This window comes from Phyllobates terribilis, unplaced genomic scaffold (genome assembly GCF_046119375.1).
Source record: "Phyllobates terribilis strain yellow unplaced genomic scaffold, ASM4611937v1 Scaffold_10__3_contigs__length_209671492, whole genome shotgun sequence".
Lineage (NCBI taxonomy): Eukaryota > Metazoa > Chordata > Amphibia > Anura > Dendrobatidae > Phyllobates > Phyllobates terribilis.
Window position 1 is genome coordinate 98,723,138 of NW_027362770.1, and position 17,382 is coordinate 98,740,519.

At 42.6% G+C, this 17,382-nt stretch overlaps 1 protein-coding gene across 21 annotated transcripts in view; it reads left to right on the forward strand.

Moving 5' to 3' along the window:
* LOC141164433 (protocadherin alpha-C2-like) overlaps nucleotides 1-17,382 on the forward strand; it is a 608,374-nt gene that overhangs the window by 559,333 nt on the left and 31,659 nt on the right. For all 21 annotated transcript variants that reach the window (XM_073649657.1, XM_073649644.1, XM_073649646.1 and 18 more), the window contains one exon: nucleotides 8,896-8,984. In XM_073649657.1, coding sequence (XP_073505758.1) covers nucleotides 8,896-8,984 — 89 coding nt within the window. The remainder of the gene's footprint in view (nucleotides 1-8,895; nucleotides 8,985-17,382) is intronic.

Below are 17,382 nucleotides of genomic sequence, written 5' to 3' on the forward strand. Positions count from 1 at the left end.
TATACTTAATATGGATGTGTATAACAGGTATTCATTTTGAAATACACATATTTGCATCACATATATTAAAGGTTTTACCCACTACCTGGACAGCCCCTTTTAAAGAAAATTGGAAGAAATGAACTGCAACATAAGTTGGTGTGCCTGCAATGTGTAGGTTAATGTTCACATGGGCCACTGAAAAGGACAAAATCTAAGATAAAACCGAAATAAGCAAATACCCTGCACTAAATAAATAAATGGCAACCCCCTTTAAAAAAAAGTAGTTATGAAAATAATATATACCCACCTCTCGCACCGGTCTCCCAGGGCCCGCTTAAATTTCTCACGCTATTCACAGACATAACAATGTCATTCCTGCCCCTGGAGACCTGGCGCTGATATTCTTAAAAGGGCGCCTATGCTTTAGGTATTTGTTTTTGCAAGGGGGAATAACTCCATTTAAAAAGAGGTTTCCTTTAAGAAGTGTGCCATTAATAATTCAATATGAGCAAATCTTACAATGTACTGCTGGAGAGTACATCATTGTTTATTTTATACAGCATCATTATGTTTCCACTGTCCCCATCACAAGCTAAATTCCCTATCAGTATGTATTTGGAGTATGGGAGGAAATCTGAGAACCCGGAGGAAACCCACGCAAAAACGGGGAGAACATACAAACTCCCTAAATATTTTTGGGGGATTTAAACCTAGGACTAGTGATGAACGAGTATGTTCTGTTAACCCTTTCGGCGAGCATGCTCGGGTGCTCACCGAGTATCTTCGGCATGCTCGGGTGTTATGTTTTCGTCACTCCGTGCTCATGATTTGCGACTGTTTGACAGCTTTAATACATGTGAGGAATGCCTAAGAAACAGGCATTCCTCACATGTATCAAAGCTGTCAAACAGTCGCAAATCATGAGCACAGAGTGACAAAAACATAACACCCGAGCACGACGAAGATACTTGGAAAACACCCGAGCATGCTCGTAAATCTCGAGTAACGAGTATGCTCGCTTATCAATACCTAGGACCCCAGCGCTCCAATGCTACAATGCTAACCCATTGAGCCACCACATTGGCCATGTTATGGGCCAATGAGTAGAAAATTAGCTCTTCTAAACTATTCATGCAAAGCCCTCCTTTATTACTTAATATTATTGACTATATGAAGTAAAGTTTACAAGCTGGGAGATCCATACCGTACTGTATATCTGCCATATCCTCTAATATTTTATGCCCATTTGTTCACATAGAGTAGGGAGATCCTCCGGTGATCAGGAAAAAGTGTGTGTAAATCTTTGGAGACTGTCTGCTCTTTAGGAAATCTTCATTACCTCATTAGAGTGATAGTTCTTCACAACAGCCAAACTAATGGAGTCCATAGACCCTTTTAACTTGCCATAAATCAAACAACTCCCACAAAAAATATTGGTGCAATTGTATTCTGAACCACGAGGAGCTTATAAAGTCTGTGTTACATAACTGTGTTTAGTTTAGATTCGCCGTGACCATTTTAGGTTTATAAACCTGGTTGTGGCCATATTCAAGATTTATACATTCTCATTGTCTGAAAAACATAAACCAATATGTAACCGAATACAAGTTCTTTATTGTAAATGCCCTGGAGAATAATGGGTCTAGGAGGATTGCAAAGATTCTATAAAGTCCAATTTGGGTACACTTGGTTTGCTTAATGCAATTTTGGCATATGCGCACAATGCCTATGAAGCCAAAGGTAGAGTAGGCAGTGGGCACCTGGTCACACTGTTCTTCATCTTCTACCATTACATAGAGCTAATCTCTTGTATTCATTCTCTATTTTGTTATCTTTAATGATGTAATCGATGGTGTGATATTGTCTGTATGCAATAAAACATTATTTTTAGACAACCACACAGAACTGCATAGAGAATTTCTTTTATTTTTTAATTAATGAGTCTTCCAGTGAAAACAAGTTATCACCTATCCACGTGATAGGTGATAACTGGTTCATCAGTTGGGGACCCGTACGAATCAGAGGAATGGGGAACTTTGCTGTCTGTTAGAATGGAGCATTATTGCACATACTGAACTGCTGCTCCATTAATTCACCTTGAGGTCTGCCAAACACTGTGCTTGTTGTTTTTGGCGGTTCCCATAAAGAATAAATGGTGTTGCAGACGTATGCCTGAACTGCTGATCCATTTTGTAACTGGCGATAAATATTGCTCAATCTGCTGATCAGTGCTGGTCCCAGTGGTCAAACTCTCACCAAGAGTTATCACCTATCATGTAGACACCAACTGATCAACAATTTATCACCTGTCCTGTGGAAATCCGCAAGTTATCACCTATTTTGTAGACACCAACCTACCAATATTCTATTACCTATCCTGTGGACACCCACCGATCACCATGTTATCACCTGTCCTGTTGACACCCACTAATCAGCAAGTTATCACCTATCCTGTTGAGATCCACCAATCAGCAAGTTATCACCTATCCTGTGGATTTCCCCCAATCAGCAAATTATCACCTATCCTGTTGACACCCACTGATCAGCAAGTTATCACCTATCCTGTTGACACCCACCAATCAGCAAGGTATCATTTTTCCTTTGAACAACCACTGATCAGTAAGTTATCACCTATCCCGTGGACACCCACCGATCAGCAAGTTATCAACTATCCTTTGTAAACCCACCAATCAGCGAGGTATCATTTATCCTTTGGACAACAATCGATCAGCAAGTTTTCTCCTGTCCTGTGGACACCCACTGATCAGCAAGTTATCTCCTGTCCTGTGGACACTTACCGATCAGCAAGTTATGTCCTATCCTGTGGACACCCACCGATCAGCAAGTTATCACCTTTCCTGTGGACACCCACCTATCAGCAAGTTATCACTTATCCTGTTGACACCCACCGATCAGCAAGTTATCACCTATCCTGTGGACACCCACCTATCAGCAAGTTATCACTTATCCTGTTGACACCCACCGATCAGCAAGTTATCATCTATCCTGTAGTCACCCACCAATCATCCAGTTATCATCTATCCTGTGGACACCCACTGATCAGCAAGTTATCACCTATCCTGTGGACACCCACCGATCAAGTTATTACCTATCCCATAGACCCAGAAAAATAATTATTCTGCTCAACAAATTTTTATTAAAATTTCTTCAATGCTTCATTCCAAAATTGTTTAAAACAGATACAGCAAATCCATTAGAAAACCATTCCACCATCAGATTTCGGACCTCAAGTTCCCTTACGTATAGAATAAATTGAAATATACATTTCTTGACCATTCTTTCTTTGGATTTACAAGGTGCGCCAAGACAGTGGCGAGGTTCCGAGCCCTGAGTACCTCTCTATTGTGAACTGGCTATTTTCACCTTCATAAACCCTATCCTGTGAACACCCACTTATCACCTTTTTACAGCCAGGCTGACCTTTAAGTATCATATCCTAAGTTTATTATTATGAGCAAAAAACTGACACTTCAGCAATAAAAATATTAATAAAGATACTACAGATCGCTTAGGTACCCTGTTCCTGAATGCAGCCTATTTTAAGTGTATACAACAACTGTTTGTTACCTGTCCTTTAATTATTTTCCCGTCTGCATACATGACAGGACGTAAATGTTTTTGGTTTAAGAACACTCGAAAAGGTCAACCAGAAACACCACTGTTGTCCTTTGTGTGTTTCTTGAACTGTAGCTTATCCCTTATTTATGAATTTATGGGGAAGGACTGCAATACCAGACACCACCCATGGGCAAGACTGGCGGTGTTTATAAAAAAATGTAATCTCTTATTTCTAATATATTGTGTATGATCCCTCCAATATTAGCCTTATTGCACATTAGACCTTATTGTCATCAGCGTTCATAGCATTTCATGGTGATGCTGCTTTGTGTATACCAGCAGAGTGCCTGTTCAGCATTATATTCCCCGGGAGGACTGTACTAAATTGTGGGTTGTAGACATGTAATGTAATTTATGGATATCTCACAATCGTATTATGTAAAGGACAATGTGATTAGGTGCCGTATGCAGGAATGACTAACCAGATGTCTGCTGATGATTAAATGTGCAGAGCATGTGCTATGGCGCTAGATAGAAAGACTGGATGACCACTCACCGTAATTGCATTTACATATATGACAACATTCATAGTGTAAAGATAATGGGGTTCTCCAGGACTCAACTATTGATTGCCAATCTTAATGCGGCTGAGTAGACAATGAAGACAACACAATGCTCAGAAGAATTCTTCAGTGGTCCGGGAGAATAACCATGGTGCTGTAATAACATTATAAGGGATCTCCTGTTATGTATCCTTTGGATTCCTACTTGTGAATTTCCACTGCTGTACTTATTCTTACTGATCTGTAGTTGGATTTGAAAAAGGGCTCTGTTCGAGCCAGAAACGCATAGTAAAATTACTTGAATATATCTGGAGTGTGGAATCCTCATGGTTTACCACAGCACGGTCATCTTCAAACACCTATCCTCTAATCCATATTCTTACTGCGATGGCTCAGTTCAGAAAAAACATCTGTCTGAAGCCCCCATACATACACATTGGATGGCTGTCAGCTGAACGATGGTTCAGGCTATCGTTCTGCCAGCATCGATCTTGGCCATCTCCCCCTTACACAGAAGTACTCACTCTGCCGATCGATGGTTCTGGCCATCGTTCTGTCAGCATCTATCTCGGCCATCTCCCCCATACACAGGCGTACTCACTCTGCCGAACAATCGTTCAGGCCATCGTTCTGCCAGCATCTATCTCAGCCATCTCCCCTATACTCAGGAGTACTCACTCTGCCGAACAATGGTTCAAGCCATCGTTCTGCCAGCATCTATCTCGGCCATCTCCCTCATACACAGGAGTACTCACTCTGCCGAAAAATGGTTCAGGCTATCGTTCTGCCAGCATCGATCTCGGCCATCTTCCCCATATACAGGAGTACTCACTCTGCCGAACGATGGTTCAGGCCATCGTTCTGCCTGCATCAATCTCGGCCATCTCCCCCATACACATGAGTACTCACTCTGCCGAACAATGGTTCAGGCCATCGTTCTGCCAGAATCTATCTCGGCCATCTCCCTATACACAGGAGTACTCACTCTTCCAAACGATGGTTCAGGCCATCGTTCTGCCAGCATCTATCTCGGCCATCTCTCCCATACACAGGAGTATTCACTCTGCCGATCTATGGTTCAGGCTATCGTTCTGCCAGCATCTATCTCGGCCATCTCCCCCATACACAGGAGTACTCACTCTGCCGAACAATGGTTCAGGCTATCGTTCTGCCAGCATCGATCTCGGCCATCTCCCCCATACACAGGAGTACTCACTCTGCCGAACGATGGTTCAGGCCATCGTTCTGCCAGCATCTATCTCGGCCATCTCCCTCATACACAGGAGTACTCACTCTGCCGAAAAATGGTTCAGGCTATCGTTCTGCCAGCATCGATCTCGGCCATCTTCCCCATATACAGGAGTACTCACTCTGCCGAACGATGGTTCAGGCCATCGTTCTGCCTGCATCAATCTCGGCCATCTCCCCCATACATATGAGTACTCACTCTGCCGAACAATGGTTCAGGCCATCGTTCTGCCAGAATCTATCTCGGCCATCTCCCTATACACAGGAGTACTCACTCTTCCAAACGATGGTTCAGGCCATCGTTCTGCCAGCATCTATCTCGGCCATCTCTCCCATACACAGGAGTATTCACTCTGCCGATCTATGGTTCAGGCTATCGTTCTGCCAGCATCTATCTCGGCCATCTCCCCCATACACAGGAGTACTCACTCTGCCGAACAATGGTTCAGGCTATCGTTCTGCCAGCATCGATCTCGGCCATCTCCCCCATACACAGGAGTACTCACTCTGCCGAACGATGGTTCAGGCCATCGTTCTGCCAGCATCGATCTCGGCCATCTCCCCCATACACATGAGTACTCTCTCTGCCGAACAATGGTTCAGGCCATCGTTCTGCCAGCATCTGTCTCGGCCATCTCCCCTATACACAGGAGTACTCACTCTTCCGAACAATGGTTCAGGCCATCGTTCTGCCAGCATCTATCTCGGCCATCTCTCCCATACACAGGAGTATTCACTGTGCCGATCTATGGTTCAGGCCATTGTTCTGCCAGCATCTATCTCAGCCATCTCCCCTACACACAGGAGTACTCACTCTGCCGAACAATGGTTCAGGCCATCTTTCTGCCAGCATCTATCTTGGCCATCTCCCCTACACACAGGAGTACTCACTCTTCCGAACGATGGTTCAGGCCATCGTTCTGCCAGCATCTATCTCGGCCATCTCTCCCATACGCAGGAGTACTCACTCTGCCGATCTATGGTTCAGGCCATCGTTCTGCCAGCATCTATCTCGGCCATCTCCCCCATACACAGGAGTACTCACTCTGCCGAATGATGATTCAGGCCATCATTCTGCCAGCTTCTATCTCGGCCATCTCCCCCATGCACAGGAGTACTCACTCTGCCGAATGTCTCAGGCCATCGTTCTGCCAGCATCTATCTCGGCCATCTCTCACATACACAGAAGTACTCACTCTGCCGAATGGCTCAGGCCATCGTTCTGCCAGCATCTATCTCGGCCATCTCCCACATACACAGGAGCACTCACTCTGCCAAGCTCTCCGCTCTTCTCTATGAAAGAGCTGCTGGTGCTGAAATCATCGACAGTCTGAAGTCGGACATGCCGGTTCCTTAACTCCCCCAACAAACAATTGTCCAGGGCTCCCATACACATTTGACTCTCAACCGAACCCGTTGTTAATAGTGGATTCAGCCAAAATTAGTCTAATTTGTATGGGGGGGCTTAACCCCTTCGCACTCCAGCAATTTTCCGTTTTCATTTTTTTCTCCCCTCTTTCCAAGAGCCAGAAGTTTTTTATTTTTCCGTCCACATAATGAGGGCTTGTTTTTTGCTGGACAAGTTGTACTTTGGAATGACACCATTAAGTTTATCATATGATGCACTAGAAAGCAGGAAAAAAATTCCATGTGCATTAAAATTGCAAATTTAGTGCAATTTTACAATTGTTTTTTGAGTTTTTTACCCCATGTTCACTATACAGTAACACTGACCTGGCGATATGATTCTTCAGGTCAGTATGAGTACGCAAATACCAAACATGTATAGTTTTTTTTTTCATTTAAGTGGTGAAAAAAATTTGGAAACTTGTAAAAAAATCTTTTTGCCTTTGCCGCCATTTTCTGAGACCTGTAATGTTTTAATTTTTCGGAATATGGAGCTTTGTGAGGGCTTATTTTTGCGCCCTAAGCTGACGCTTTAACTGATACAATAAATTGCAATAACAGGTGATCAAAAAGATCGTATCTACCCCAAAATGGTATGAATAAAAACAGCACATAATAATGATATATGATAAGTGTTATATGTTGGCACACTTCTTTACCAAAGTTAGAAATTTTTTGTAGTTTGAAAAACTGTGATGAAAAGTGTAAGACAATAATACATAACAAGTTGGGTACATAATAAGTGAACTAAAAGAAATGTAGTATATCAGTGCTTAATGTGTAATTTTTACTCAGCCATATAGAATTAGTAATACATAAAAAAAGAGGGAGAATAGAGATACTATATAGGAAAAATTCAACCGTAGCAAATCTCAGCCCCTGCACACATTTCACAAATTATATGGGTTAGGGGCTTTGGTATTGCCTCAAATTAAGCATCAAATTAAACCAGTGTGCACGAGGCTTTAGCGATTGTCCTTATCTGATGAACTCATCTATATGTTTACAGGCATGATTATCACTTATTAAAGGGAATCTGTCAGCAGGTTTTTGCTATGTAATTTGAGGACAGCATAATATAGCAGCTGAGACACAGATTTTAGCAATGTGTCACCTACTGGGCTGTATGCTGTTGTTTCCATACAATGAAGGTTTTATTACCAGGAAATTATTGCTGCACGGACCACAGTGCATGTGAGCCCTGGTACGACAACGCCCCCTCCTCTGATAAGCTATAGTGTGGGTGGGATTAGCTTTCTGAGCTCTGCTGCATGCTATCTAAAAACTGATTGTGTCATGACTACTGCATCCAGTAAGTGATTCATCACTGGAATCAGGGTCTCTTTCCTTAGATTATGCTGCTGTCAGTTGAGGTAGCAAAAACCTGGTTGCAAATTCCCTTTAAACGTTGTGTAAGGTCCTAAACAATCTTTTTTTTCCTTTTTTGTTATTTTTCTACATTTGTTTTATATCCAAAATGAATGATTACTAAAAGGAAAGGGATGGGGAGCAAGTATTATTAGAAGCTTATACTTATGTTGTTTTTTTAGATCTTTGGATCCATCCCCATGCCTTGCATAGTAAGATGCAAAGTGTAAATGTGTACTAACAGGCTCATCACAAAACTTTCCAAAACATTTATTTAGCCTTTTATTGTTTTATGTTTACTGTGGTTCCTTTATTTTGGTTTTCAGAGTCATATATTACAACAATTGTCATAAAAGCAATTATACATTACATTATCCACTGAGCTCTACAGTAGTCTGACATTTCCTGTTCTGCAGAGATCACTTCTCGCAGCTCTATCAAAGCCAAAATTACAATAAAAGGTAACATCTGTATAACAAAGCTGAGAGCAGATGACGCAAGATCACGCCATTGACAATAACGCTGTATGTGATGAGCGTAGTCTCTATTCCACCCCATTCAGTCACCTGGAAATATCACAGAACCTGCCGACAAAAGTCTTCTCTTTTATCACATGATTGCAATAAGTACAAAGAATACAGGTTACACAATCCCTTTCATGTTTTGTATTTGGGATATTTTTTGCTATGTGTAAAAATGTTGTTACAAGCCAACCTTACCTTTCTTCTGCTATTATTGTCTTGTACAGTGCTGTACATATGGAAGGAGCAGCAGTCTTACGTGGCGCTCCGGTAGGACTCGAACAACAGTGGCCAACGGTTTCCAGTGCAACAGCAGGTAAAGCGGCCTCTATAAAAGAAATGGGGGTAATACAAGATTATTTTATATAATAGGTGGAAACTAGAATCTGAATCCAGTATATGGTACAGCAAAACCAGACAGTCCAAAAACGGCTCAATTTATTTGCGGGAAAAAAATAAAAAAGCAACAACTTTTAAAACAATATAATACAGCATATAGTGGATGAAATTATAACAAAAGGATAACTTACATATTTAAGAAAACAAGGAAATAAATGTTACACATATACAGTATAGATAGATATGAGATAGATAGATATATACCGTATTTTTCGGACTATAAGACGCACCGGACCATAAAACGCACCTAGGTTTTAAAGGAGGAAAATAGGAAAAAAATTTTAAGCAAAAAATGTGGTCATGATGCCCTGTTATGGGGGAGGGGGTCTGCTGCTGACACTGGTATTGGGGTAATGTCCCCCAATTCTGTTAATATCCTCTATCCTGGTATGTATGGCCCCTCCTTCCTGGTATAAGTGGCCCCCATCCCATCCTGGTATGCATGGCACCCCTTTATCCCCCATCCTTGTTTGCATGGCACCCCTTTATCCCCCATCCTGGTATGCAAGGCACCCCTTTATACCTCATCTTGGTATGCATGGCACCCCTTTATCCTCCCATCCTGGTATGCATGGCACCCTCTGAGCCCCCATCCTGGTATGTATGGCACCTTCTGAGCCCCCATCCTGGTATGCATGGCACCCCTCTGAGCCCCCATCCTGGTATGTTTGGCACCTTCTGAGCCCCAATCCTGGTATGTATGGCACCTTCTGAGCCCCCATCCTGATATGCATGGCACCCCTCTGAGCCCCCATCCTGATATGCATGGCACCCCTCTGAGCCCCCATCCTGGTATGTATGTTACCCTCTGAGCCCCCATCATGCTGCCTACAAAAAAAAAGAACAATCACACTCACCTCCTCTCACCTCCAGCGCTGTCCCGCTCTGCTGCCGACACTCTCACTGTGTGAGCGGCGCATGGCAGTGCGCATGGCGTCCCTGCCATGCGCTCTCACACAGTGTGAGACTCTGTACTGGAATAGTCACTGCTCCCCACGCCGGGACTCTGTGCGTGGGGAGCAGTGACCATTCAGTCTGTCCAATAGCCGGCACACTGTACTGCAGCGCGGCTCCTGCTGCCGTTCTGTGTTCAGTGTGCCTGCTATTAAAGACCATGGATATTCACTACATGGGAGTGAGTTGTAGCGAATATTCATGAGCTTTAATAGCGGGCACAGTGAGCACAGAGCGGCAGCAGGAGCCGCACTGTGGCTCCAGTGTGCCGACTATTAAGAGAAATGAATATTCATTGCTCTCCACGCCCATGGGGGTTGGGGAGCAGGGAATATTCATTTTCTTTAGTAGCGGGTTCAGCGTAGGCTGCAGCAGGCGGCTGCTGCCTCCTGTGCCCCGCTGATCCCCCACTGCTGCTCCCCCACACCCACCACCATGCAGCCATACAATAATATAGTATTCGGACTATAAGACGCACCCCCCACTTTCCTCCAAAATTTTGGAGGAAAAAAGTGTGTCTTATAGTCCGAAAAATACGGTAGATACATAGATAATAGATAGATATGTAGATAGAGAGATAGATAGATAGATAGATAGATATATGAATATGTAGATAATATGTAAATTGATATATGGATAGATAGATAGATACATACATACATAGATACATATATAGATAGATAGATACATAGATAGATATGTTGGTAGATAGATATATGGATATCTAGATAATATGTAGATAGATAGATAGATAGATATATGTATAGATAATAGATAGATATATGGATAGATATAAAATAGATGATAGATAGATAATATGTAGATATGTATATAGATACATAGATATGTAGCTAGATAGATATATGTATATATAGATAATATGTAGATAGATATGTAGATATATAAATACATACATACATATATAGATAGATAGACTGGGGCAAGATATCAAAAACATGAATGGACCCTCCACCTTGTTCTTCCATGTAAATTAATGTATAAACTGATGCATATAGCAGAATGACTACTGACACCTGACAACCAAAGGATGTCATTTATTGTATCTTCAGTCATTTATTACATCTTCTGCTCCAAGCAGAACCTTCATTGTGGGGCAAGACAACAGAGAGTTTTTTTCCCACTAAATAATCTATGATTCTGCACCTAAGAGAAGGCACTTTAGACTATAGGCTCAGTGGCAGCCGCTAATGACATGGCCAGGATGATAGATGGCACAGAACATCACTGCATCAACCTAACCAAGGTCAACAATTGCTTCATCAGATGTCTAATCCGCCTCAAGGCTTTTTTTCCCCTCAGATACTGAACTCAGGGACAGAAAAAGCTCTTTTAATGCACATGACAAGGATTTCACAATATGTCACGCCCCACCTTGGCTTCCAAAGATCACTATGATAGCTGACAGAAGGATTAGAATTTATAAAAGTTTTTACTAATTTTTACGATTTCCATTTGGCACCAAGTCACTAGTTTCCACCAAGCCCCAATCAACATGGCACCGTCCGATCTTGTTAGTAGGCCAGGAAACCTGCACAAATACAGCATGAGGAGGGACAGACATAGCAAATGTTAACTTACAGAGGTTATCTTGGACTTTAACGTTGATGGCCTCACCTCAAGATAGGTAATCAATGTCTGATCGGTGACAGTGCGACAACTGACACCTCCGCCGATCAGCTGCTCCCGGTGTCGGCTGCGGTTGGAACTTCTCAGTTATGGAGCTTCACAGCACAGCTCAGTCAACTGTATAGTGGCTGCAGCCGGGTCCTGCACATCCACCCCCTATTCATATCAACAAGGGGCGGAAGTGCAGTACCCAGCCGCTCCCTGGTCTGGCACTGGAAGACATGATGTCACCTTTCAACCAGCCTGAGGACCATTGTGGCTTGTTATAGCCCACAGCAGTCAGATGATTTGAACCGCAGGTCATTGGATGTTTTCTGATGGCACACAGTTCACGTTACCTGACTGCTGCAGCTGATCACAAGTCGCAGTGGTCTTGTGGCTGGTTGAACAGTGACGTCATCATTTAGCGCGGACCATGGATCCAGGAGGGTGACAGCAGGTGACCGTTTCATGGTACTTTGCTGGTTCTCGGTAACGTGTTAACCGTACAGTAAACATTTGACATCGACTTGAAACACAATACAGCGGGTAAGAAAATGAAGATACAAATAGGAAATATATTTGCATCAAACATTCAATATTAATTTGTAGTCTCAATTAAAGATTTTGGCTCTTTTTTTTCTAAGAATCCTTGGGAGAGAAATCCGTGGAGCCCAAGTAGAGAGCTGTCTCATTAGAGCCGTCTCATTTACTGCTGACTGCAGCTGAAATAACATGATTAAGAATTCATGAAGTCGGTGTTAAACTTACTGGTGGAGCGTCTGCCTCACTGATGTCTTCGTGCACTCAACATTTTATCCTGTTCTGCTTTTTTTCAATTCCCTGCCGCTTCTGACTTTAATTCACTGCGTCTGATTTTTATTCACTCCCCCATCTGCCTTTCTTTCTGTTTTGACTTTTTGCTCTATTTCTTTCTTTCTCTCCCACGTGTCTGGCTTTCTTTCTCTTTTTTTTTTCATGGTCCATTCCCACTGCATTGTACTTTGCATGGTATTACATAGCAGTAGGAAAAGGCAGCGTCCCCTTTGGGTAATGAGCTCCAGTGGTCAGACCCCACTGGTCACATTGCTGCATGTCCTGATTGTTTCCCAGTGTGTAGGGAACAATTGTTAACTCTACTAAGAACGTCCAGGAGACTCACAGAAGAAATAGAGACCTCTCATACTTCCAAGAGAGTCGGCAAATATCTGTGGCTTTGTTGATACCTTCCTTTAATCAACAGTTCTGCAGACTGGGATCAAGGGGGCAGATTGTCACGCACAGTGTAGGAAAGACAAAGTGCAACACGAAGGGACAGGGGGAAGGGAGCCCAGACACTAGGGAAAGGGGGAAGTGGAGACCTCCTAGGCTGATTTAATGTCATCCTGGCTCCCCTGCCGTCCTTATATTGGTTTCTCACCAATCGCCGCACAGAAGCCTATCCCTGTATTTCCCTAACGCTTGGCCCTGGATAGGTCACTTGCTGGTCTGCATGTTGTCATTTTGCCACAATCACTCTCTTTTCTGCTGCAGATCCATTAGTGCTCAGAATGCTGAGTCCTGTATAACCCCGCCCACATCACCGATTGGCAGCTTTCTTACAGTGTACATAGAAAACTGCCAATCAGTGGTGGGGGCGGGGTTACGCAGAACAGTTGACTAGGAGGCACGAGACATCTAGTCCTGTAGTGATAATCTCCTACTGATAAATTACTGATTGTATTGGCACAATATCACACAGCCTAGAGAGTGACACATCACTGGAATTAGGGTCTCAGCCCCCACATCATATTGCTCTCAGATTGCATAGCAAAACCTGCTGACAGATTCCCTTTAAGAAGACATGGAAAATATTTCTACTAATGGCTTTCCACTATTTTATATATTTACTTGTTGGTATCTTCAACAGTCTTCTATATTTAGTTTAATAAAGTACCGGTATACACTCAAAATAATGAATATATATACATATATATATATATATATATATATATATATATATATATATACACGGTACATATAAGATCTTTGCTACTTTTTTTTAATTATATGCAAAGTAATGTTTCCATTGATTGTTATGCCCTATAATCACATTATGCAGAAACAGTGAAGTGCGAGTCTTGCAAGTTCTGAGTTTTCAGTCTGCTTTGGGAACTTATCTAGATCTGGGTTGAGAAAGACAGTAAGTCAGCATAAGATTATCTTTTGATGTACACTAATGTACTGCAAGTGCACTCACTTGAAATTTTAAGCAACCAATAGAAGCTTTTATCTGTTAATTATTTATAACATGTCAATAAGCTAAAATAATGTCAAAATTACATTTCAAGTGGCTAGGAGCCAAAGAAAGGAAGGCAAAGGGAAGATGATTTGCTTTGTTTTATTATAGATTGATTTAGGTACAGTGGCGTCTTTGTCAGAGAAATGGTAAATTAAGTTTAAAGCCAACACATGTAATAATATGTGTTTGTGAGTGTAAAATAATTTCTATTTTCTATCATTAGCTTCTAAATGGCAAGACACTGGGCAAAGCTGACAAGGAAAGAAACTTGGGAATATTACAGGACTGTAAAATGAACTGTAGGAAACAATGGCAGGCAGCTGCGGTCAAGGCATATAGGCAGGGGTGTGCACAGAAATCATCGGGCCCCATAGCAGAAGTTCTAATTTGCCCCCCACTCCCCCCCCAAAAAAATAATAATAACTAATATTCGGTGGGGTCACAGAAGAGCATATCTCATAACTTTCCAGCCTTTACAAAGACATTTTCCTCCTACTGAAGCTCTAGATTCCCCTTTCATTGCACCCATAAAGTATGATGACAGCAAAAGTGCCCCCACAAACACTTTATGATACCCCACAGTGAATTCCTCCACAGTACCCTCCACATGCACAGTATGATGACCCTACTGTACTCCACCTCAACTCCTCCGGCAAAGTTTGGTGACCCCCACACAGCCCTTCATGCAGTATAATGGCCCACACGCCTCTCCACACTGTATAATGGCCTACACGAACCCTCAGTATAATGACCCCCACACAGCCCTCTACATAGTACGATGGACTCCACACAAACCTTCACATTGTATATATACTATAATGGCCCCCACATAGCCCTCCAAATATTATAATGGCCCCCACATAGCCCTGAAAATTTTATAATGGCACATAGCATTTCATATAGTATAATGGACCTCACATAGCCCTCCATATAGTATAATGCCCCTTATAGTCTTCCATATAGTATAATGCACCCCTTATAGTCCTCCATGTAGTATAATGCGCTCCCACAGTCCTCCATATAGCATAATGCACCCCCCTTAGTCCTCCATAAAGCATAATGCACCCCATGGTCTTCCATATGGTATAATTCACCCCTTAGTTCTCCATGTAGTATAATTCACCCCATAGTCCTTCATATAGAATAATGCACCCCATAGTCCTCCATACAGTATACTGCACTCCCCATAGTCCTCTATTTAGTGTAATGCACCACCCATAGTCTTCCATATGGTGTAATGCACCCCCCATAGTCCTCCATATAGTATAATGCACTCCCCTAGTCCTCCATATAGTATAATGTGCCCCCATAAACTTCCACATAGTACAATGCCCCCCCCACAGTCCTCCATATAGTATACTATATATCCATATATTATACTATATGGAGGACTGTGGGGGGCCCATAATCCTTCATAGAGTATAATGCACCCCATAGTCCTCTATACAGTATAATGCTCTCACCATAGTCCTCCATATAGTATAATTCACCCCATAGTTTTCCATATTGTATAATGCCTCCCCATAGTTCTCTGTATAGTAAATTGCACTCCCCATAATCCTCCATATAATATAATGCTTCCCCCATAGTTCTCCATATAGTATAATAGTATAATGCACCGCATAGTCCTCCACATAGTGTAATGCACCCCCCATAGTCCTCCATAAAGTATGCCACCACAATGTATTTACCGATTTAAAAAAAAATACAATACTCACCTTTCCTCCTCATTTTCAAGCTGCTCCAGTCTCTCGTCTGCAATGCTGAGATGTCAGATGCCAAGGAAGAATGATGGAGGAGAAATCATCAGCTGATGCTCCCTTCTCCATCATTATTTTCAACTGTATAGGCATCCAGGATGCCGATACCGTTGAACGTGCAATGACGGGCAGGTGGAGCACTTGGGGGGGCACTGAACCCCCGAAGCTCACACGTCCCATAGCAGCCGCGTGCCTTGCTGCCATTGGTGGTATGCCACTGCATTTAAGGTTATGGAACATAGATGCATTTGATGAGAACTACATAGAATTGCAGTCATGGTCAAAAGTTTTGAGACTGATACAAACTTTGGTTTTCACAAAGTTTGCTGCTTCATTGTTTTTAGATCTTTTCATTAGATGTTTCTAGGGCTACTGAAGTACAATTATAAACATTTCATACGTTTTTAGACTTGTATTGATAAATACATCAAGTTTATGCAAAAGCCCAATATTTTCAATATTGACCCTTATTTTTTAAGACTTTTGGAATTCTTCTGGCAGCTGGATATCGGCTTCTGGGGCAAATCCTGACAGATGACAGCCCATTCTAGTCTAATCAGTAGTTAGAGTTTATCACAGGTCTGTGTTTTTCTTTGTCCACTCGTTTTTTGAGGATTAACCACAGGTTCTCAATTGATTGAGATCTAGGGATTTTCTTGACCATGTACTAAAGTTTTCAATCTTTTATTCACTGAGCTACTTCGTTATCATTTTGCCTTGTGACATGGTCTCCATCGTGTATTGTTCATAACCAAATTGCTCCTGGATCACAGGGATAAGTTGCTCTTGGAGCATGTTTAGATCCCATTATTCATGGCCTTAGCCAACTCCTTTAGATGTAAAGAAACCTCACACATAAATGGTCTCAAGATGCTTAACTGTTGGCACGACACAGGATTCAGGGTAGTGCTCACCTTTTCATCTCCAGACAATCATTTTTCTACATGTCCCAAACAGTCTGAAGTGGGCTTCATCAGAGCAAAGAACTTTGTAGGAAGTACAGACATTGGAATGCAGAGGACTGAAAGATTTCATTCAAGAAGACTCATTAACCTCTTGATTGACCTCTTGCTCTGCACGGCTATTGCTGAGTTCTGCTGCTGGGTAGCAAGTGGCATTAGGTATCACGTAAGGCGAGGGAAAGACTAAGTGCACAATGATGGGAAGAGGGGGTGGAAGCCCAAACACTAGGGAATGGAGGAGTGGAGACCCCTAGGCAGATCTGACAACACCCTAACTGCCCTAACGTCCATAAATAGGTTCCACACCTATCGCTGAGCGGGAAACCTAATCCCTGACTGCCCCTAGCGCTAGGCCCTAGATAGGGAGGGGACGGGGTGAGCACTTGTCAGTCCCCACTGCAACCAAAGACAAACAGGATACAGACCAGGGAATACACTTAGCTTGAGAAGACACCAGAGAGGTCACGCCAACTATCCTCCAAGGGAAGTCCAAGAAGACACTAGTCGACTACTAGCACTTCAGGACAGGACAGAGAAAAATAGATCTATCACCGGCGATTATCTGGAGAGACTGAATGTATTTAAACATCCAGCAAGGGTGTCTCAATTAGCAGCTGAAGGTGGAGGTCACTGCTAGGTCCTAGAAGGAAAAGGATATCACTACACTACAGAGATGAAAAGATCAAGATGGTGCCGGCAGAGCCAAGCGCAATGACCTTCTACAGCTAGTTC